The sequence below is a fragment of the Protopterus annectens genome, chromosome 14.part0 (assembly GCF_019279795.1).
Source record: "Protopterus annectens isolate FY-2018-M chromosome 14.part0, PAN1.0, whole genome shotgun sequence".
Lineage (NCBI taxonomy): Eukaryota > Metazoa > Chordata > Ceratodontiformes > Protopteridae > Protopterus > Protopterus annectens.
The window spans coordinates 282736266-282758333 of record NC_056748.1 but is presented as its reverse complement, the minus strand read 5'-3'; the positions used below and the strand labels follow the sequence as shown (position 1 = coordinate 282758333).

General features: G+C 41.2%; 1 protein-coding gene across 5 annotated transcripts in view; it reads left to right on the top strand.

Annotated features, from left to right (window-relative positions):
* The window catches only part of GBF1 (golgi brefeldin A resistant guanine nucleotide exchange factor 1), a 4751435-nt gene that overhangs the window by 1880993 nt on the left and 2848374 nt on the right, over positions 1-22068 (top strand). For all 5 annotated transcript variants that reach the window (XM_044055999.1, XM_044056000.1, XM_044055998.1 and 2 more), the window contains one exon: positions 5308-5519. In XM_044055999.1, coding sequence (XP_043911934.1) covers positions 5308-5519 — 212 coding nt within the window. The remainder of the gene's footprint in view (positions 1-5307; positions 5520-22068) is intronic.

The window sequence follows — 22068 nt, the reverse complement described above, 5'->3', positions numbered from 1 at the left end:
TAGGCTAGAAGAACCGTCTGTACCAGACGCCGGTTCTTTGGAGGTGTCGGTGGAGCCGGTGGCTCCACCGGAGGTTTCTTTGTGTTCCCAGGGTGAGACCTTATTATTGCAGGATGTGGCCTCTCAGGAGACTTGTCAGGGTGAGGGGGCTTCTCATCTTACTATACTCCCCTCCCTTCCCAAGGTGGCTAGGCCCTCTCCTTCTGTTTCAAAGGCTTCCCCCAGGGGCAGGCCAGGTTTGGCTTCAGTTGGTGTTACCCCTAGCTCCTCAGGTACTGTGCCCAAGAAGCATATGCTTAAAATGGCAGAAGATTTGATTACTTTGATTAGGGGTTCTATGCCCCCTCCTGATAAGAGACCTAGGGTGGATCCTGAGCTGGGGGGTTTTGAGCAGGCTTCAGATGTTTCAGAGTCTTCGGCTGAAGACTTGCAGGAGTACTCTCCTTATTCTGATTCTGATGTGGATGATTCTACTCCTTCTGCTACTCCTCCTGAGGATTTTTCTTTTCAGAAACTCTTCATTCCATGAGGGAGCATTTTAAGTGGGAGGTCAGGACTTCTCTGATTCCAGGAAAAGGCTTAGGGAATTTCTGTTTTTACCCCAGCATAGGCCTTTGGCTATACCTCCTGTTTTGGATGTAGTGGACGATGTTTTTACAGAAGCTTCTCTTAATCCTGATTCTTTGCCTCCTGCTCCTGTTAAGCTGGATAGGTATTACAGGGTGCCTGAAGCTCATAAGTATCTTTTTAAGAGTCCTAGGGCAGACCCAGAGACTGTTAGCCAGGGGCCTAAAGGTGTGAAGGCTTCTGTTGTTAAGAATCCGGTTCCTGCAGACAAGGAGGCTAGGGCCTTGGATAGATGGGAAAGAAAGTCTATACTTCTTCCACTCTTGCTATGAGGGCTCTGAATTGCCAGTTTCACATGTTGAAATACCAAAATTATCTCCTTTCACTATTGAAGTCTAAGATTGATGCTCTGGCAGTAGGTATTGATTGTAAGGAGTTGCAAGATTTAGTGCATGTTTCTGAACAGGTGGGTAAGCATTCTTTGCAATGTGGTTTTGATGCTGTACAGGCCTCGTCTAGGGTGGCTGCCACTGGGTCAGTCCTTCGCAGGCACGCCTGGCTGAGGGATCAGAATTTGTCTGAACATGTTAAGACAAGGATTTTAGATGCTCCTTTACAATCTGACGTATTGTTTGGTCCTCCTGTTGAGACAGTCTTAAAGAAAATGGAAGACAAGGCTAAGTCTATGCAGACTGTTAAAGATTTTTTGCAGGTCCAGCCTCCAAAGTTTAGTAGAAATTGGCCTACTAAAGGGTGGACGTATCCTTCTTATGGTTCACAGTCTAGGGGTAGATCTAGACGTGGTAAGGGCAGAGCCCAGGGCTCTTTCAGGCCTAGAACAGGGAGTTCTCCTGCACAGGCTTCGGGTGAGGGCAGGGGTCAGTCCTTTCGCCAGCAGACCCAATGACCTACCTTTTCAGCTGCCAGAGCCTGCTCGTCTGGCAGCACCTTTGGGAGGAAGGTTGGCACTTTTCAAAGAAAATTGGAGTCTAATTACCCAGGACAGATGGGTATTGGATATCATTCACCACGGCTACAGGTTTTATTTCCATACCTTGCCTCCTTTCAGAGGCATGCCAGATGTTCCTCCTCCACAAAGACTAGAGGCTCACAAACAGGTTTCTCTGTTGCTCCAACTAGGGGCCATACAGCCGGTCCCTCTGCCAGAAGTGGGCCTAGGATTTTATTCTCGCCTGTTCCTAGTACCAAAGAAGGGGAACACGTGGAGACCAATTTTGGATTTATCTATCCTCAACACTTATCTGGACATTCCCAAGTTCAAAATGTTGACGTTGCAGCAGCTTTTACCTCTGCTGGGCAAAGATCATTGGATGGTAACTTTGGATCTCAAGGAGGCTTACCTTCATGTTCCTATCAGACTAAGTTGCAGGAAGTATCTGCGTTTTCGAGCTGGGACTTCTCACTATCAGTTCTCTGCATTGCCCTTTGGCTTATCTACTGCGCCCAGAGTGTTCACGAAAGTTCTGGCTCCAGTGATAGCTTTCTTCAGACAAAAAGGAATACAGATCTATCCTTATTTGGACGACTGCCTAATTCTGGCTCAAGGAAGAGGAGAGCTTCTTCATCATTTGGATTATGTGATAGCAGTGCTAAGATGCCTAGGGTATTCTGTGAACGAAATAAAGTCCAGTCTAGTACCCTCTCAAGACATGTGCTTTCTGGGTGTGAGACTGAATACAGCTTCCCAGATGGCCTTTTTAACCCCGGACAAACAAAAGAGTCTATCCCTTTACTTCCATCAACTATCTCATCAGTCCGGGCTGACTGCAAGGACAGTCCTTCAAGCCTTAGGGTTCATGGCATCTTGTATTCTGGTGCTTCCCAATGCCAAACTGCATATGAGGAAGCTACAATGGTATCTCAAAAATGTATGGACACAGCACTGCCAGGATCTAGACACTGTCATTCAAATAATACCTTGCATTCAAAAGGAATTTTTGTGGTGGGCTCAGGAATGTCACCTAAACAAGGGACTCTCTGTGACCCGGCCAGAGGCGAGTCAGATTTTAACGACAGATGCCTCAGACAAAGCTTGGGGAGCTCATCTAAATGGAAAGTGGATACAAAACAAGTGGCCTGTCAGACTACAACATCTACATATCAACATGAAGGAGATGTTAGCAGTCTAGTTTGCATTAATTGCTTTCAAGGAATTGCTTCTTCCAGGACAGGTGTTGATTCTAACAGACACAACTGTCATGTGGTACATCAACAAGCAAGGGGGAACGCATTCTTATCCTCTATGCAGGCAAGCAATGATTTTGTGGGAGACTGCTCTCAGTTTACAGCTCAATCTTCAGGCAAGGTTTCTGCCAGGAGCACAGAACTCCTTAGCAGATGTGTTGAGCAGACGGATTATGGATCCCCACGAGTGGAAATTGGATCCTCATGTATTTCAGAAATTGACAGTGTCATGGGGAACTCCAGACATAGATCTGTTCGCTTCTCCACTAAACCATCAGCTGCCAAAGTTTTGCACAAAAAGGTTTCATCCCACAGCTTGGAAAGTGGATGCTCTTTCTTTCAATTGGAGCAATCTTCATGTATATGCCTTTCCACCTCTGCCTCTCCTCCCAAAGGTACTTCTAAGGATCAGACAGGACAAGCCAAGGATGATTTTAATAGCTCCGGATTGGCCTCAACAACACTGGTACCCATTACTGAGAAGTCTGGTACGGAAGCCTCCATGGCCTTTGCCTTCGATTCCACACCTGTTGTCACAGGAGGACAGCCATTTGCTAAATGTCAAGCTTCACTCTCTGCACCTAACAGCCTGGCATATTCTGTTTTGAACCAAAGTGGGCCTCCACGTCCTCAGCAAGTTTTGAATGTTATTTTGGAAGCTAGGAGGCCTAGTACAAGGAAAGTGTATGCAGACAAATGGAAGAGATTTTTGTTTTGGAGTGCAGCAAAAGATTTTGATGTTTCTGAGCCTAATTTGAGTGTGGCTCTTCAATATCTTACTGAGTTACTGGACAAAGGTTTGTCTTTCTCTTCTATTAAAGTTCATGCTGCAGCAATTTCAGCTCACTATGATTGCAACCCACCATTGTTTTCTCATCCTTTGTTCAAGCAATTTCTTAGAGGGGCAAAGAATATAAGACCCCCACGAACAGCTCCTACTCCTGCTTGGGATCTCAATTTTGTGTTGGAGAAACTCACTCTACAACCTTTTGAGCCTGCAGCTACTGCTGAGTTGAAATATTTATCTTGGAAGACTGCTTTTTTGTTGGCCATTACCTCTGCAAGAAGGGTTTCTGAATTACAGGCCCTTATGGCAGTTGAGCCTTTCTTGATTTTCCATAAGGATAGGGTATCATTACGTACTAATCCTTCCTTTATGCCTAATGTGGTTTCTAGTGTGGCTTTAAACCAAACTATTCATTTGCCTACTTTTTATGCAAATCCCCAAAATAAAGGGGAAAAGATTTTGCACACTTTAGATGTCCACAGGCAGTTGCGTTATTATTTGGACAGAACTAAAGGGTTCAGGCAGTCTCAGCAGTTGTTTGTTTCTTTTGCCTTGAGTGCTCAGGGCAAGCCTGTATCAAAACAAACTATTTCTAAGTGGATTGGGTTTTGCATTGCTTTCTGTTATTCCCATCATGGCAAGGAGATTCCAGCTGGGATTAGGCCTCATTCCACTAGGGCTACTGCCACTTCAACAGCTTTTTTGAGGGGAGTGGCAACCAAGGATATTTTGGAGGCAGCTACTTGGAGTTCTGTACATACTTTCTCTAGGCATTATCACCTGCCACTTTACTCTAAGTCCAGGGCTGGTTTTGCCACTGCTGTTTTGCAGGGCATTTTGGCAGCTCCTGCTTCCTTGTAGTTAGCCATCCTCCCTTACCTCTGCTTTGGGATTCTACCCAAGTGTTAGGACTGCAGCAATGTGAGATGAAGAACATAGTACAGTTTTGTACCTACCATAAATGTAGATGTTCGAAGATCCACATTGCTGCAGTCCAATTTACCCTCCCTCCTTCCCCTCTGTAGTTAGAGGCGGTTGTGTGGGTTGGGTTGTACGTTTTGTGTATATTGTATATATTGTACATATAGTTAGTGCAGGGGTGGTTGGTTGGTTGTTTGCTGTCTTTTGGTTTTGACCTTTATTTTTAGGGTCTTCTGACATCTGGGGCAAGAAAAGACTGAGGATATGACGCCGGTCATGCGCATTTGTACCCTGACGTCCTGACGTCAGTCAAATGCGCCCTGACCGACGTCAGCCTTATACTTTGATATTCGGGCCGACCAAGGACAGCGGACTACCCAAGTGTTAGGACTGCAGCAATGTGGATCTTCGAACATCTACATTTATGGTAGGTACAAAACTGTACTTTTGTTTCTTTTATGTGGAGCTTTTCTCCCCAGACCTCCACTGAAAAGCAGCTGTCTAAGCCCAGTCTGGCTTCTCTGGTAAATAAATGTCAGTAAATAAATAAAAATAGGGCTAATGGTAGAAATGGTAGATGCAAGTCCAAGAGATGGAAAGGAAAATAACTTTAATGTTTCTCAATAACGTCTCCAGAATTTATTTGTTGTGTCTTACTAGTGATATTTTTCTTTGGTACTTAACACTTTCATTTTCTCCAATGATGCAACTTCATTTACTATTTACAATTGCTTTTTTTATGCTGCACTGTAGAAATTAAAGTTGTATAACACGTTGAAAGTGCAGAATTTGCAAATGAGATGTGTTTTTGTTTGGTTCCCTTTTAGGGGCATCTTTAGTTCCTTACAGCCTCCCATGTATTCGTGAACTCTTCCGATTCCTCATCTCACTTACCAATCCATATGATCGTCACAACACAGATGTAATGATGCATCTAGGCTTGCAGCTGCTTACAGTGGCATTTGAGTCAGCTCAAATATCAAACTATACATCTCTGCTTAGCCTTGTGAAGGATGAGCTGTGTAGACATCTTTTTCAGGTGAGTCCAATGTTTGTTGCTACTTTCTGAACCTGCTTGCACTGTGTGATGTAAATATTGTCCATTATGAACCAAGGGCAAAACATGTCAGCATTGAAGAGTGTCAAGGCAGTGTAATAATATTCACATTTTTCTACATGTTTTTCCTGTGTGTTTTAAAAGCATTGTTTTATAGCAAGTATGTGTTGCCTTGAAATGTCTTTCCTAATCTTAAAAAACACTGATCTGGTATGATTGAGATTTTAATTTTTTAGCTAAATAAAATGGAGTTACTGAAAGAAAAGGACAAATGTGGTTCTTAGCATGCGTTCTGCAGGAACAATCTCCTTGAGAAACTGGTTTGCCTGACAAAGTCCCTGTCTGCCATCTGCCTATTACAAACAGAAACAGCACAGATATTACTCCAAATGCTCAAATGCACGATTCAACCTTCCTAATAAAGGTTTTCTTTGTTACTTTGTATGTAGTACTGAGCACTGTAAAAAAAATGTTTGTGGCTGATTTATGTGTAGATATTCTGTTTAGTCCTAAAATCTCTGTGGCTGCTTAATTTTATAAATCCTAGAAGCAGTCATTATATGTCACTGAATTGATTGACTCTTTTGAAGCATATGTTCTGTGGCATTGGAGCCAAACTTTTTATTCTGTTGGTAGCAGTTGACCCTCTAAATTTGTGGCATCTTTAAATCGAATACTTAAACTGTACTCACGTCTGCATGTATATTTTTTTATCTGTATGTTGTCCCAACTGTACTATTTGCCTCATTTAAAGTTCAGTACCTTTTTCTTTTGTTAAGTTTCATCATCATCACCTTGTCAGTGATTGTTTTTAGTAACTGTTATCATCATTTCCGCAACTGCATTATGTTTGTGGAGCTTTTTTCTCGGACTTCCATTGAAAATGGGATCCTCTGCCCAGTCAGATGTTCCTGGTAGATGTGAAATAAAAATAAATAAAGTCTAAGCCACCCTCCAGGTGTACTATTGGTGGTATATGAGCCTGTTTTTCTTCAGAGTACTGTGCAAGTTTTACCACCTGTTCAGTCCTTATTTTGTTGTAAGGAATTTATATATTTCTCTCCTACTGCTGCAATTCTCTACTGTGCAAACTATAGTTGAGTCTTACTCTTGAATCTTACTGTGTTTAATTTATACTACAGTTCCAGCACTGTTAACAGAATTTTTGTGATGTACCAAACTATACATAGTTAGGACTACTTTCAGATTAGACTGTATTATCTAATTTCTTTCCTGTAGATTTAGGTGCTTGGTGCATCAATGTTAGCACATCTCTACCTCGCTTAAGCACTTAGAAGTCTCCTCCTCAACATGGTTTATCCATCAAACATGTATTCTCTTTTTACTGACTAAATTGGTTTTAATACATCATTCTAACAAATGATTATTTAAAATAGGTGGATATCTGTTTTTTCTGTAAGTATGAACTTCAACAGCTATCTCAACTGACCAAATCCGCAGGATAGTTTTGTAACTGCATTTAAAGATCAGTACAGAAGCAGTTTACAACAGTATACAGGAAACCTGCATTTTCAAATATGTATTTGCACAATTCTAGTCATCCTGCAAAATGAAAGAGAAATGTTAAGAGCCAAATAATTTGCTTGTCAAGACTGATTTCTTTCAACAGCGATTTTACTAGAGAAATACTGTTGTTAAAAGAAATGTTGTGGAATGCTATCTATCCTGTGGATTTGGTCTGTGCTGAAATTTTTGAAGTTGAAACTTGTAGAAGCACGGGGTATCAGCCTGTTTTAAATAATGATGGGTATCAATTGTTAATTTATTGGGGAATTATCCAACAGTTGTTTTTAATGGAGGTAACGGCAGTGAAAATCACATTTAAAATAAAATAATATAATATCCTCTTGTACCTGTTTTAGCAAAATGAATACATTTTTGTCATGTACTCAATGTAAATATATTTGTGAAGCTTCAGATATTTTATTTCATGGCTATTCCTGAATAATGTCATGTTGAGGAAAATACAGTTAACAGTAAGACAGTAGTTTATTTTGCACAGTGCCTATCTTGCAATGTGTTTTGCATAAGCAAAACTGAGTGCCACTTGAAAGATAGGATATATGAGCATACAGAAGATATTCAAAACAGAAATGTGAGTAATTTATTAATTATTTGTAATAGACAAAAATGTTTCCAAATCGATTGCACCCAGAAAATACAAGTTAGGTTAAATGCCACAAATTTTCCAGTTATTAATGATCATGTTTCTTTGCTTTCTGTTTTAAAAATGAAATATTTGCATATTTATCACTAATACTAGACGTTAAGATATATTTTATTGATTGCTTATTTGACATTTGTTAACCGGGTTAGTCTGACTGGGCAGTAGCCCTTTTGCAGCAGAGACCCGGGGAGAAAGGCTCCAATAAAAACTAGAAACAAAAGTAAATAACATGGTAAAACATTATAATGAGCAAGTTGTATCTAAACTAAGTATACATTGTCCAAAGTACAAAAATGTCAGAGAAAGCAGGCAAAAAACATTCAAAATAATGTACAATACATACACTGTAATAGAGTACAGTTAGTTTTATACATAAATAGTAAAAAAAAAAAACTATCATAAGAGGTCACAGGATAGTAGAAGCTATAGGAAAAGCAGAAGATTTGAAGGCATATATTGAATACAGGGGTTAAACCACATGTAAAAAGCCAGAGACCCAGGCAACAGTTCAGGAAGCTGACAGTACAAACAGAAACTCTTAGCATAGTATAATGAAGCACAGAAACTGTTAGTATAGAATAAAGAAGCAGCAGAGAAACTGTTAGCATAGTATAAAGAAGCAGCAGAGAGAGATGGGAGAGATAGGCAGTGTAGATCAATATGCGTGTACAGCTTTAAGAAGCTTTCTAGGGGCTTGCACAAGTGTATAAATACTGAACACCTGCGAGCCTGACTGCCATTTTGTAGTTAGCTGTCGAGATGTAAGCATGTATGTCTGTGTAGTCTGTCCGTTAATCAGTTTGTTTATGTTTTGTAATACTGATACCCATCCTGATGTGTTTGTGTGTAATAAAGTATATAAACGAACTACCCCACCTGTTCATCCTCTGTACTAGAGAGGGACGAGTGACATGGTACCAGAATGGGATCCAGATTCCTCACCTTTGAGACCGAAAGGAACTCAGTTGAGACTGGAGGAATATACAGGAGTAAATCATCCCTACTGCTAATATAACTCGCACAGCAGGACAGAAACGGATTTCAGGTATTAAAACTTGCTCAAACTATTTCTTATTTGCAAAATATGAAACGAGGCATTCAGAATGCTCTAAATAAATTTCTAAGTAACATAAATATCCAGTATTATGATATATTAACAGAAATATTGAAGTAACTATGGAAAATGTTTGAAATAAAGTCCGAATCACATAAAATGAATAAAATATGGGAAAGCATCGCATTTTTTCACTAAGCACTACTTTTTTGCATTAATTAAAGCTATTGTAGTTGTTTGAAGTGTATGAGGTGTTTACATGTTTGTGCAGTATTACAGTACATTTATTTCGCAAAATACAGCCATTTCAAAGCATATTTCGCAAAGTACTGTATTTCGAAGAGTTTCTTGTGCATTTGAATATTACTGGCACACACAGCAGTTTGTTTGTATATAATTACAAGGGCCATATTTTTCAGTGTTTGGGCATAATATGTTGACATGGCAGATGGTTTTGAAAACCTGGTCCACTTATGTTTGATGATAATATTGCAGAGAACTGGAGAGTGTTTGAGCAAGAGTACGATATTTTCATACAGGCAGCATTTTCTGATAAAGATGACTGTACAAAGGCATTTATTGTGCTTAATTTAGCTGGTTCAGAAGCCGTAGAAAGGGAGTATTAATTTGTGTATGCACCAGCTGCCTTTGCAGAAGAGGGGGAAAATGCCATATAATTGTACTGGCTGAGTCAAGGAAAGACACTGAGTGTTTAAAATGTAAATTTAGAGAAATGTGTAACCCTAAATGAATGTTAAAATGGAAAGGCACTTATTTTACACAAGGGATCAAAAGCCTGGAGAAACTTTTGCAGCATGTATAACTGATTTGAGAAACAAAGCTAAAACGTATAAGTTTGGTAATTTAAGGGATGAGATGGTAAAAGAAAGACTTGTGTGTGGTGTTAACGATGATGCTGTGAAAAAGATTTTGCTTTGTGACCGTGAGATTTGTCAGATATATGAGCTTACAGAAGAGCACACAAATATGCTTGCAAATGAGAGTTGCATGCTTCCAGTAGCTTCTAAAACTCATGTTGATAGTATGCAGCACTTGGTTAAAAGAAATGGGCCCAAGCAAATGGCAGCAACTGTAAACCCTGCAACAGCCACTGGGAAACCACATAGCTTTCTAGCAAATTCCAGAGCACGCATAGTCTCAGTGAAGCATAAGAGTGAGTCAGCAAACTCAAAGAATGGGCCCCCACCCAGTTTTATAGCCAACTTTCGTAACTGTGGAGGAAGTCATGAGCCTAAAAGGGAAAAATGTTTAGCTTCTGGTCAGCAATGTCCCAAATGCAATAAGTGGAATCATTTCAAAAGGTTTTGTAAATCAAAAGGCACACATTCTTTTATTAAAAGGGAACATTCCAAGAAAAGTTGATCAGTTAGAAAGCGGTAACCCTACTTTTTATGTTGATGGTGTATCAGTGCTTCATGAAAGTCAGTGCAGTATATTTATGGGCAAAGGTTGAAATATTTTGTACTGTTCAGATGAATGGAAGACCCATAGAGCTCAAAGTTGACACAGGTTCAAAGTGCAATGTTATGTTTGCAGAAACATTTGCTAGAGTATGTGCTGGCGAAAAGCTTGATTTGGCAAAGTGTGTGTAACTTGTTGATTATGGTAGTGAAGAGATTCAGACTGAAGGTTCAGTAGTACTTTGATGTCACACTACTGAGAGAAGCTACAACTTATTTTGTGTGGTCAAAAGGCATGTACAGTCATTATTAGGGCTCAGAGACTGTTTGAAAATGGGACTGCTTTCATTTAATAAGGAAGTCCATCATGTTAGTTTAAAAGACCACTGTTCTAATTTTGCCCAGTATATTTTCTCTACCTATGCTGATCTTTTCAAAGACAAACTAGGCAAGCTTCCATTTGTGTACTCCATGAAGTTAGACCCAGATGTCATCCCAATTGTCAGGCCAGCCTGTAATGTTCCAGTAGCTGCACAGCACAGAGTCGAAGCTGAGCTAGATAAAATAGTGCAACAGGGTGTAATTTGTCCAGTTGATGAACCTACTGAATGGGTATCCTCCATGGTGGTAGCTCATAAGAAAATCTAAGATGATACCAGAATATATATTGATCCACGAGATTTGAACAAAGCACTGAAAAGACCTATTCATCCAACAATCAAAGAAGTTGCAGCTCTAATGCCAAATGCCACTGTTTTTTCTGTCTTAGATGCGAAGAGTTCCTTTTGGCAAGTTTTGCTTGACAGGAAATCCTGGTTGCTACACCGTTTGGCAGGTACCGATTTTTGAGAATGCCATTTGGGATAAATTCTGCCAGTGAAATCTTTCAGTGTGCAATGGAACAAAATTTTTGTGGGTATCCTTGTGCTGTTGTAATAGATGACATTTTAGTAGTATCATCTGGTGAAGCTGAGCATGACAGAAACCTCAAGAAAGTTCTGGAAAGAGCACGTCTAAGCTTAAGCTGAATCCTCAGAAATGCAAGTTCAGGTTACAAGAAGTTACTTATGTTGGTCATTTGTTTACCAATTCAGGCTTACAACAAGACCCTTCCAAGCAAACAGCTATTCTCGAGATGCCAACACCAGACAGAGTTCAAGCCCTTCAATGCTTTCTTGGCCTTAACTACCTAGACAAGTTAATTTCAGACTTAAGCCAACTAGCAGCACCGCTTAGAGAGCTGACACACAAAGATGTATCCTGGTCATGGTTCGAACAGCACCAGAGAGCATTTGATGTCCTGAAACAGAGAATTGCCAGTCCAAAAAACTCTCAGATACTATGATGTTCACAAACCAATTACTCTTTCCTGTGATGCTTCGACATTTGGTCTTGGTGCAGTCATTCAAGAGGGTCAACCTGTTGCCTATGCATCCAGATCTCTAACCCAAACTGAAATGCAGTATGCTCAGACAGAGAAAGAGCTCTTGGCAGTTGTGTTTGCATGTTCGAAGTTCCATGATTATATTTATGGTAGACCTATCCAGATCGAAACTGAGTACCAACCTCTAGTCACTATTTTGAGAAAGCCTATGCATACAGCTCCAGCCAGATTACAACATATGATGTTGAAATTGCAAAAATATAATTTCAGTCTTGTCTATACAAAAGGTAAACTTCTTTATCTTGTTGATACATTATCCAGATCACCCAGAAATACCAGTGAACAGTATGAGAATGAGAAACTTTATTTTGAAGTCATGGAAGTGAGAAATTTTTCTTCCACACATCTTGATGAGCTTAGAAATGACACAACCTCAGATTATGTTTTACAGAAGCTCAACCACTTTATCAGTCAAGGATGGCTGTCAAAGCAATCTGGTTTTCCTCAAGAAGTGCAACCTTATTTTCCTTACAGAGATGAGATTTTGTTGAAAATGGTATCGCCATGACAGGTACAAAAGTCATTGCTCCAAAATTCTTGCAACAAGAGTATATTGCTGTCTTGCATTGCGGCCACCCAGTAACTGATCCTACTAAAAGGAGGGCAAGAGGACTAGTATTTTTGCCTTCTGTGTCACAAGACATTGAGAGAGTACTTTCATCTTTTTCTGTATGGTAATAGTACAAAGCCACATCAACAGAAGGAACCACTTCAGCTAAACCAGATTCCTGAACTACCTTGGTCGACAGCAGCCACTGACATTTTTGAGTGGAATGGTCAACATTCCTTGGTGTTAGACTTATTCCGTTTGGTTTGAGATTGACCTACTTCCTAATCTAGCATCCAGTACTTGTCATTACTAAGATAAAGCATCATTTTGCAGTCCATGGTAGTCTGCACAAAGTTATTTCTGACAATGCACTCTGTTTACTAGCCAGCAATTCAAAAGATTCAGTGAGGAGTGGGACTTTATCCATGTTACCAGTAGTGCTGAGTACCCACAGTCAAATGGTTTGTCAGAACATGCAGTTCAAAGTGCGAAACAGTTGCTTGAAAAGTCAGAATGAGATAATAGTGATGTTTTCCTGAATCTCTTGAATTTCAGAAATATTCATCATGATAAGCATCTTGATTCACCTACCCAGAGACTTCTGTCGAGACAAACCAGAACCACCTTACCAGTCAGCAGTTGTTTATTGGTTCCAAGTGCTAAGAATAACAGATAAGTGAAAGACAATCTGTTAAAGAAACACCTATCCCAGAAGTCTGTATTACAAGTCCAGCAAAGCCATTCAATCCATTACGTGAAGGAGAGAGAGTGCGAATGCAAACATGCAAAGGTTATGATAGGATTGGAGTCGTGAAGCGTACTTGTCCAGAGCCGAGATCATACATTGCAGAATCACAAGGAGTAGAGTTTAGGCAGAATCAGAAACATTTGATTCTGGTGTCCGAGCCTGTACCACAGCACCTAGCCTGTGTGAAAGACCCTCCATCTCAGAATGAGTTGTCCAGCGTTCCAGTTCCAGAGGATGTTTCAGTAAATATCCCTGATGTTCTTTGTGTTTCACTGTTGCAGTCATTACATTTGGGTTATCCTGCTGGCAGGTTGCCCTCAGTCGGCCTGAATTCCAAAGTCTTGGGTCCTGCGTCGGTTGCTGTCGCCTCTTCCCTGACGTCAGGTCGTCAGGGGTATAAAAGATGCAGCCGACGCCATTTTCTTAAGTCTTTCTTGCCGCGCGGTGCCCGAAGCAGAAGCAGTTTGCAAGTGCCGGTCGGCCGACTCCTGAGATTTTCGTGTTCGAGTTTCAGATCCGAAGTCTTCATTAAAAGCTAAGAACCCCATTGGGGAAACTTTTTTCTTGCTCCAGACCGATGTCAAAAAAAGTTAATTGTATTTCTTGTGGGAAGCAAATACCTCATAAGGACTTTCATTTTTACTGTATTCCTTGCCTAGGCCCTGACCACGACGTTTCTAGTTGTCTGTTTTGTGCTAGATTTAACCAACGCACTATTAAGTGTCGGTACGATTTTGCATTAAGCTATTTTGGGTGAAGATTTAATTATACAATGTCGTCGGATAGCCATCCGACTACCGGAGTTCACAAAAAATGCAAAGAAAAAGACATCCAACCGAGGTCCAAAACCGACGACGAAGCTTCTCCTAAGCAAGTCGCCAGTTCTCAGGTGCTTTCGCAGCCCCTGACGCCTGCTACTTTAGAGTCGCAGGCCACTACCGACTCCCACGTGGAGTCGGCCAGGCCGCTGGAAACTGAAGTTATTGGAGCCTCGGAGATTATTCCTTCAGATGGGTCTGGAGCCGCTGAGCAGGCACTGGCTTCTGAGGGAGTATTCCGACCTAAATAATTATATATTAAACCAACTTCAAAGGCAAAGACTAAAACATCTTTAAAGGCAAAGAAACAAGTTCACCAGCCACATGGACAGACCTCCATGCCCAAAAAACAGATGCTCAAAATGGCCGAAGACTTAATTACCTTGATCAGGGGTTCCCATCCCCCTCCTGATAAGAGGCCTAGGCAAGAGACAGACTGTGAATCTTCAGATCAGGTTTCCATTTATTCTGATTCCTCTTCTGATCAGGAATATTCTCTTCCCCCCCTATGAGGATTCTGATGCTGAAGAATCAATTCCTTCAGCTTCTCCTCCTCAGGACTACTCTTTTGGGGAAACCTTGCATACCATGAGGGAGCACATCCACTGGGAGAGCCAAGATTTTTTGGAATCTAAGAAGAGGCTCAGAGACTTCCTTTTACTACCTCAACACAGGCCTCTAACTATTCCACCTGTGTTAGACATTGTAGATGATGTGTTCTCAGAGTCTAGTCTGACCCCTGACTCCTTACCTCCAGCTCCTGTTAAGCCGGACAGATACTACAAGGGTCCCTGACTCTCATAAATTCCTTTTCAAAAACCCTACTGCAGACCCATAAACTGTTTCTCAGGGTCCCAAAGGGGTCAAGGCTTCCACTGCAAAAAAAAAACTACCCCCTCTGACAGGGATTCTAGGGCACTGGATAGATGGGGAAAAAAGATTTACACATCTGCTACCTTAGCTATAAGGGCCTTAAATTGCCAGTTTCATATGCTCAAATATCAGCAATATATCATGACACTGCTTAAACAGAAAATGATGGCAAATTCTGAATGTGCAGAAAACATAGAAATGCAAGAATTATTGCATGCAGCTGAACAAGTTGGAAAGCATACTTTGCAATGTAGTTTTGATTATCTGGAGGCATCCTGCAGGGCCGCTGTTACGGGTTCTGTCATTAGAAGGCATGCTTGGTTAAAGGAACAAAATCTGCCTGATCATGTTAAAGCAAAATTATTACATGCTCCGTTACAACATGATACCTTGTTTGGTGTTAAGGCAGAAGAGGTGTTAAAGAAAATGTAGGACATAGCTAAATCTATGCAAACGGTCAAGGATTTTTTACAGGTACAGCCACCTAGATTTAGCAGACACTGGCCTACAAAGAATCGGTCCTTTCCAGTCTCAGTCAGACCTCAAAGGGGCAGATCCAGACGCCCTAGAGGCAGACCACAACCGCAAGGTTCCTACAGGTCTAAGCAATGTGGTGCTTCTACCTCCAAAGGTGGAGAAGACAAATCACAACCATACAGGAAACAGTCCCAATGACTTCCCCCTGCCTGCACCAAGCACTTACCTCCTGGCAGCACCCTTAGGGGGAAAACTAGCACTTTTTTCTCAAACTTGGCACATTATAACCCAGGACAAATGGGTTCTAGACATAGTGTCACAAGGCTACAAGTTTCACTTCCATACCCTGCCAAGGGCAAAGGGTTGGCCAGACCTGCCAAAAAATCAATGGGCAGTGGCTCAGAAACAAGTCGCAGCTCTCATGGACATGAGGGCTATTCAACAAGTGCCACAGCAAGAGCAAGGACAAGGATTTTACGCAAGACTGTTCTTGGTACCCAGAAAGGACAAAGCATGGAGACCAGTACTGGACTTATCTATTCTAAACACTTTCCTGGATATACCAAAATTCAAGATGTTGACCTTGCAGCAGCTTCTGCCCATGCTGGGCAGCAAGGCTTGGCTCGTGACTTTAGACCTAAAAGAGGCATACCTGCATGTCCCAATCAGACAATCATGCAGAAGATACCTCAGATTCAAGGCTGGCTCAAATCATTACCAATTATCTGCACTGCTCTTTGGCTTATCTACTGCACTTAGGGTCTTCACAAAGTGCCTGGCACCAGTAATTGCTTACTGAAGACAAAGAGGAATACAAATATATCCTTACTTGGACGACTGCCTCATACAAGCAGAGAACAAGGACATTGTACTACAGCATCTGACGTTTGTGAAAAGACTTTTAACATGCCTAGGGTACACAGTCAACAAAAAGAAATCAAAGCTAGTACCCTCTCAAGAGATAATATTCATGGGTGCAAGCTTAAATACACCTGCCCCAGATGGCTTATCTCACTCCAGACAAACAAAGGCAACTGTCTACCTATTTCAAGGAAATGGCAACAAAGGCCCAGTTATCTGCAAGAAAAATTCTGCAGGCTTTGGGCTTCATGGCATCCTGCATCTTACTAATTCCATATGCACGATTGCATATGAGGAAAATTCAGCGGTATGTGAAAAGTGTATGGACACAACATTGCCACAGCCTGGAAACAATGATTACTCTCATTCCTGCCTGCAGCAGGAGTTTCGATGGTGGGCAAAGGCTTGTCACCAAAACAAGGGACAGCCATTCTCACTACCCCCAGCCAGGCAGAGCATAATGACGGATGCATCAGATTATGCTTGGGGAGCACACATGGCAGGAAGTGGCATTCAGGGCATCTGGTCAACAAACCAAAAGCATCTACATATCAATCAGAAAGAGATGCTAGCTGTTCAAAATGCCCTGACAGCCTTCAAGGACCTACTTCATCCGGGACAACTACTGATAAAGACAGACAACACCACGGTCATGTGGTACATAAACAAGCAGGGGGGCACTCATTCTTACCCCCTTTGCAGACTAGCCATGGCTTTATGGGACACAGCATTGACTTACCAAGTTCATCTGCAGGTACAATTCCTTCCAGGAAAAACAAAAACTCTGGCAGACTAACTAAGCAGAAACCTCATGGATCCCCACGAGTGGCACCTGGATCCACAAGTCTTCAGCATGATAACAAAGAAATGGGGACGCCCGGACATTGATCTATTTGCCACCCCACACAACAATCAACTAAAAAGATTCTGCACAAGGACTTATCACAGACAAGCTTGGAAAGTGGACGCCTTATCTTTCAACTGGACAAACCTATCAGTATATGCCTTTCCTCCACTGCCTCTCCTCCCCAAGGTACTCCTAAAGGTCAGACAGGAGAAACCAAAAATGATTTTGATTGCCCCAGACTGGCCACGCCAGTACTGGTATCCGAGCTTAAGGAACTTGTCCCAATGCCCAGCCTGGACCTTACCTCAAATACCTCATCTACTGTCCCAGCAAAACAATCAGATTCTGCACAGCCAACTCAGGACCCTAAACCTGGCAGCATGGCAGATAATGTCGCCATACAAACCACACCTCTCAGTAAAGCTGTGATGGATGTCATTTTAGAAGCCAGAAGGCCTAGTACTAGAAAATCCTATGCTGGGAAATGGAAGAGATTTTGTGCTTGGAACCAAGCTCAAGGAACTGATACAGCTGTCCCAAATATTCCTCAGATTTTGCAATACTTAACTGAGATGCTGGACAAAGGCCTATCTTTTTCATCAATTAAAATCCATGCCTCTGCCATTTCAGCTCATTGCAATACAGAGCCACCACTCTTTTCTCATCCTTTATTAAGGCAGTACCTCAGAGGAGCCAAAAACTTAAGGCCTTCAAGGAGAATGCTAGTACCTGCATGGGACCTCAATTATGTCTTGGAAAAATTCACCTTACCTCCTTTTGAGCCAGCTGCTACTGCGGATATAAAGTTCTTATCTTGGAAAACAGCTCTGCTCCTAGCAATAACTTCTGCAAAACGAGTTTCAGAGCTACAGGCTCTCATGGCTGTGGAACCCTTTATGATTTTTTATCCAGACAGGGTCTCTCTGAGAACAAACCCTACATTTATGCCTAAGGTGGTATCCAGTGTAGCCCTTAACCAAACTATTCATTTGCCAACTTTTTATCCAAATCCACAGAACAAGGGGGAGAAAATTTTGCATTCTTTGGACATACACAGACAACTTAGATTCTACTTGGACAAAACTAAAGTTTTCAGAAAGACAGAACAATTACTAGTGGCATAAGCCGCAGCATCACAAGGAAAGGCCGTCTCCAAGCAGACTATTTCAAAGTGGATAGGTTACTGCATTCGTTTCTGCTACTCACAGCATGGCAAACCAGTGCCTAAGGGCATTAGGCCACAATCAACCAGAGCTGCAGCCATTTCTGCACCCTTTCTCAGGGGAGTACCAACCAAAGACATTTTAGAGGCTGCTACTTGGAGTTCAGTGCATACCTTTACAAAACATTACAATCTGCCTCTTTACTCTAAATCCAGGGCAGGCTTTGCCACTGCAATTCTGTAGGGCCTCATAGCCGCTCCTAATGCTGTTTAGCTCCAGCCCCCCATCCATAGCTTTGGGACTCAGCCGAAATGTAATGATTGCAACAGTGAAACACGAAGAACATAGTACAGTTGTGTACACTTTCCATAAATGTAGTTGTTCAAGTGTATTCACTGTTGCAGTCCAGGTTACCCACCCGCCATCCCCCTTATTTTTGCTGGAACTTATCTTTACTTCTCTAATCTATACAACCTAGGTGGTGTATTTGCTTATAGATGAAAGTAAAGCTTGTTTTGGTGCATGCATGTTCTATTTGCATATTTTTAGTCTACCCTTTTGGGGGCACGTGACATCTGGGGCAAGAAAAACTGAAGAAAATGGCGTCAGCTGCATCTTTTATACCCCTGACGACCTGACGTCAGGGAAGAGGCGACAGCAACCGACGCAGGACCCAAGACTTTGGAATTCAGACTGACTGAGGGTAACCTGCCAGCAGGATAACCCAAATGTAATGACTGCAACAGTGAATACACTCTAACATCTGCATTTATGGTAAGTGTACACAACTGTACTTTCCTGATAAGAGTTGTTCAACGAAGACTGTCCCTGTTGCTAAACTCAGTTCTGATTGCTATATTACTAGATCAGGTTGTATTTCCAGACCATGTTAGACACACAGCAACTTGGACATGAACATTGTGTTTGTTTTATTGTGTATATTATTGCATGTCTTATTCCAATGTCATTTCATTGAGGGCAATCTATTTGAGGGAGGATGTAGATTCAATATGTGTGTACAGCTTTAAGAAGCTTTCTAGGGCCTTGCACAAGTGTACAAGTACTGCGCACATGTGAGCCTGACTGCCATTTTGTAGTTAGCTGTTGAAATGTAATCATGTAGATCTATATAGTCTGTCTGTTAATCAGTTTGTTTTGTAATGTTGCTATCCATCCTGATGTGTTTCTATGTAGTAAAGCATATAAACGAACTACCCAGCCTGTTCATCATCTATACTATAGAGAAATTAATGAAACGCAGCAAAGTTGTAAAGAGGAAAGATGTATTAAGTTGGCTCATAGATTAAGTAAATTGTAGAAGAATGGAAGTTTTGTTAGGAAGGGTCATTAAATGGGCAGGACCAAGATTTATAGAGGCAGTCTTTCAGAGATGTTTTAAAGGAATTAGGGTTAATGATATATCTGACACTTGAAGGTAGTTTATTCCAGGCATTAGCTACAGAGTAACTGTAGAGGAGTTTGCCGATATTTTTATTAGGCTTATAAACTTGAAAGAGGTGCTGTTAAGAGCTACGGAGAACACGGTTAGGAATGTATGGTTGGATTAGTGCATAGAGAGAGAGGAGCATGAGGAGGGTTTATGTAAGATGGTGTGTACCATGAGAAGCTGGGATAGAAGAATTTGGTGATGAAATTCCAGCCACTGTAGGCTTTTTAGAGCAATGAAGTGTTGGGTACGTTAAGGTTGGTTGGAGGAAATTATTGGTGAGTTCTAGTTTGGACAGAAGATTGGACTGGAGATTTGTGAGTATAGGGGCTGCATAGAGAAGTGTGGGAAATAGGAAGGCTTGTGCAAAGGAGAGTCTCGAAGTATTTGTGAGGAATTTTTTTGTGCCTGTATAGTAGGCCCAGCTTTGATTGCATCTGTTTAATGCATTGCTGAGTGTGGAGATCAAACTTTAGTTGGTTGTCAATAATAGCACCTAGTAGTTTACTGTGAGGTTCAGTGCAGATGGTTGTGTTGCTGAGGGAGGAGGCAGTAAAGGTGGCTTTGTGGTGTTGGAGAGTTGTAGGGAGGAATAGGAAAAGTTTGGTTTTCTTTGGGTTAAGTAACAGTTGTTTGGAAGTAAGCCATATTTCGACTGTGTGAAGGGACTCTTGGGTGAGGGTATGTAGGTGAGTGATAATGTCGGAACAGGAGATGATTGTAGAGTTATCAGCATATTGGATGACTAGAGAGTGGGCAAGAAGAGTGGAGTTCATTGATAAAGATGTTAAAGAATAGGGGTCCAAGGAATGGAACCTTGGGGTACCCATGTTTGAACAGGTAAGAAGAAAGAGAAGGTTGAACTGCCCTTTCATTGCCTGGAATCTATTGGGGAGGTAGCTGGAGAGCCAACGATAGCGCAGATTTAGAAAGGTTTAGTGAAGTTAGTTTGGATAGAAGTAATCTATGGGATATGGTATCAAAGGCTTAAGAGATCAAGAAACGAGCTGGAGACTAACTGATTGTTGTTACGAGAACTGGCAATAGTATTTATGAAGGATGTCTGAGCGGTAGCAGTACTATATTTTGGGCAAAAACCATGCTGTGTGGGTGTGAGAGGATTTTCTTGTAAAAGGTGGTGAAGCTGTTTGTGAATGCATTTTTCTAGAATTTTAGACTGGGAAGATAAGATAGTAATTGGCCTGAAGTTAGAGGGCTCCGTTGAGTTGCTGCCTTTATGCAAGGGAATGACGTAGAATTTTTTTTCCATATGTTAGGCACAGAGTTTTCTTTAATGGCTCTATTGAATAATATGGAGATGGGGAAAGCGATAGAATTAGCAGCAGTTTTTAAGAATTGTGAAGGTACATTATCAACTGATGGAGATCAAGTTTTAAGTTTGCTCAGAAGAGATTTAATGTAGGCTGTTGGGATTGGTTTAAGAGGAAAGATGGGAGAACTGAGTAGGTGTAGAGAATATGGGATGGGTGATATTGTCATTCTTGGTAAGGTTGCGGATAGCATCAATGAAGAAAGTATTTAGGAAGGTAGCAGTGTCAGTGTCAGAGCTATTATGGCAGGGGTTAGGGGATGCCGGGCTTCTAGGATGTGGGAACTAATTAATATCACCACCTCAGAGATACAGTGATGATATTAATTTTATATACATTTTCTGTGATAAATGAGTTTATAATATGTTAATTGTGTGACGTTTAAATTCATTGGTATTGAAGTATATTTTATTGGTTTAATTTATGTCACATGGTTTAAATAGGATGCTTGGGTTTTATTTGAAATCAGTTTTGATAAAGTCCTGGATGTAGTAGACAAAAGTATTTAACTGATTAAATATATTTCTTACTGCAAATACTTGGTTATGTTTATGGTTATTTCACTAGCCTGGTTTTAGAGTTATGAAGATTGTTTGGTTCTTGATTTATGTATCTTCTCATTCAGGGCATCTGTACCCGTCACAGTAAGCAACTCTGAATTCAAGGACTTTGGGGGGGGGGGGGTAGAAAAACTTCTCAATTTCCAGCCTACCTGTAGCCTCAACTGTCACGTATGCAAATAAATTTTACTCCCATGCAACAAATTGTATAAACCAAGTGGTCCCAGTCAAAAACGATTGGATTGGACTATATCAAGCAATTCAGAAATAGTACACAGCAATGTTCCTGATTAATTCATTACCTGCTCCTGCCCCACACATATTGCTAACATATTTGCAAATAAATTTATTGCCAACTTTGCACCAGCAACAATCCATGAAGTTCCACAGATTCCCAAGTGTCCCCCCCTTTTGAGGATTCATGTCCTAACTGCACTGTCAAACTAAAACTGCCACCTCTGTAAGTCCCAGCAGTGTAATTGGTTGTTTAATCAACAGCACCAAACAGTCCTTTTTCAAAGCCTCCTAAAACTGTTCAACAAACATAGCAAAGGGATATGTTCCTGAGATGTAGAAAATGGCTACCTTTATGCCACTCCATAAAGGAGAATCCACCTCAAATTCAGCAATTATAGACCCATCAGCCTAACATCATTTTCAAAGCCATTGCACATATAGCTGATTTCTTAAGCTCTGATATATGAATCTTATTCCTGTAGGCCTGCAACAGTTTGGTTTTGTCATAGTGA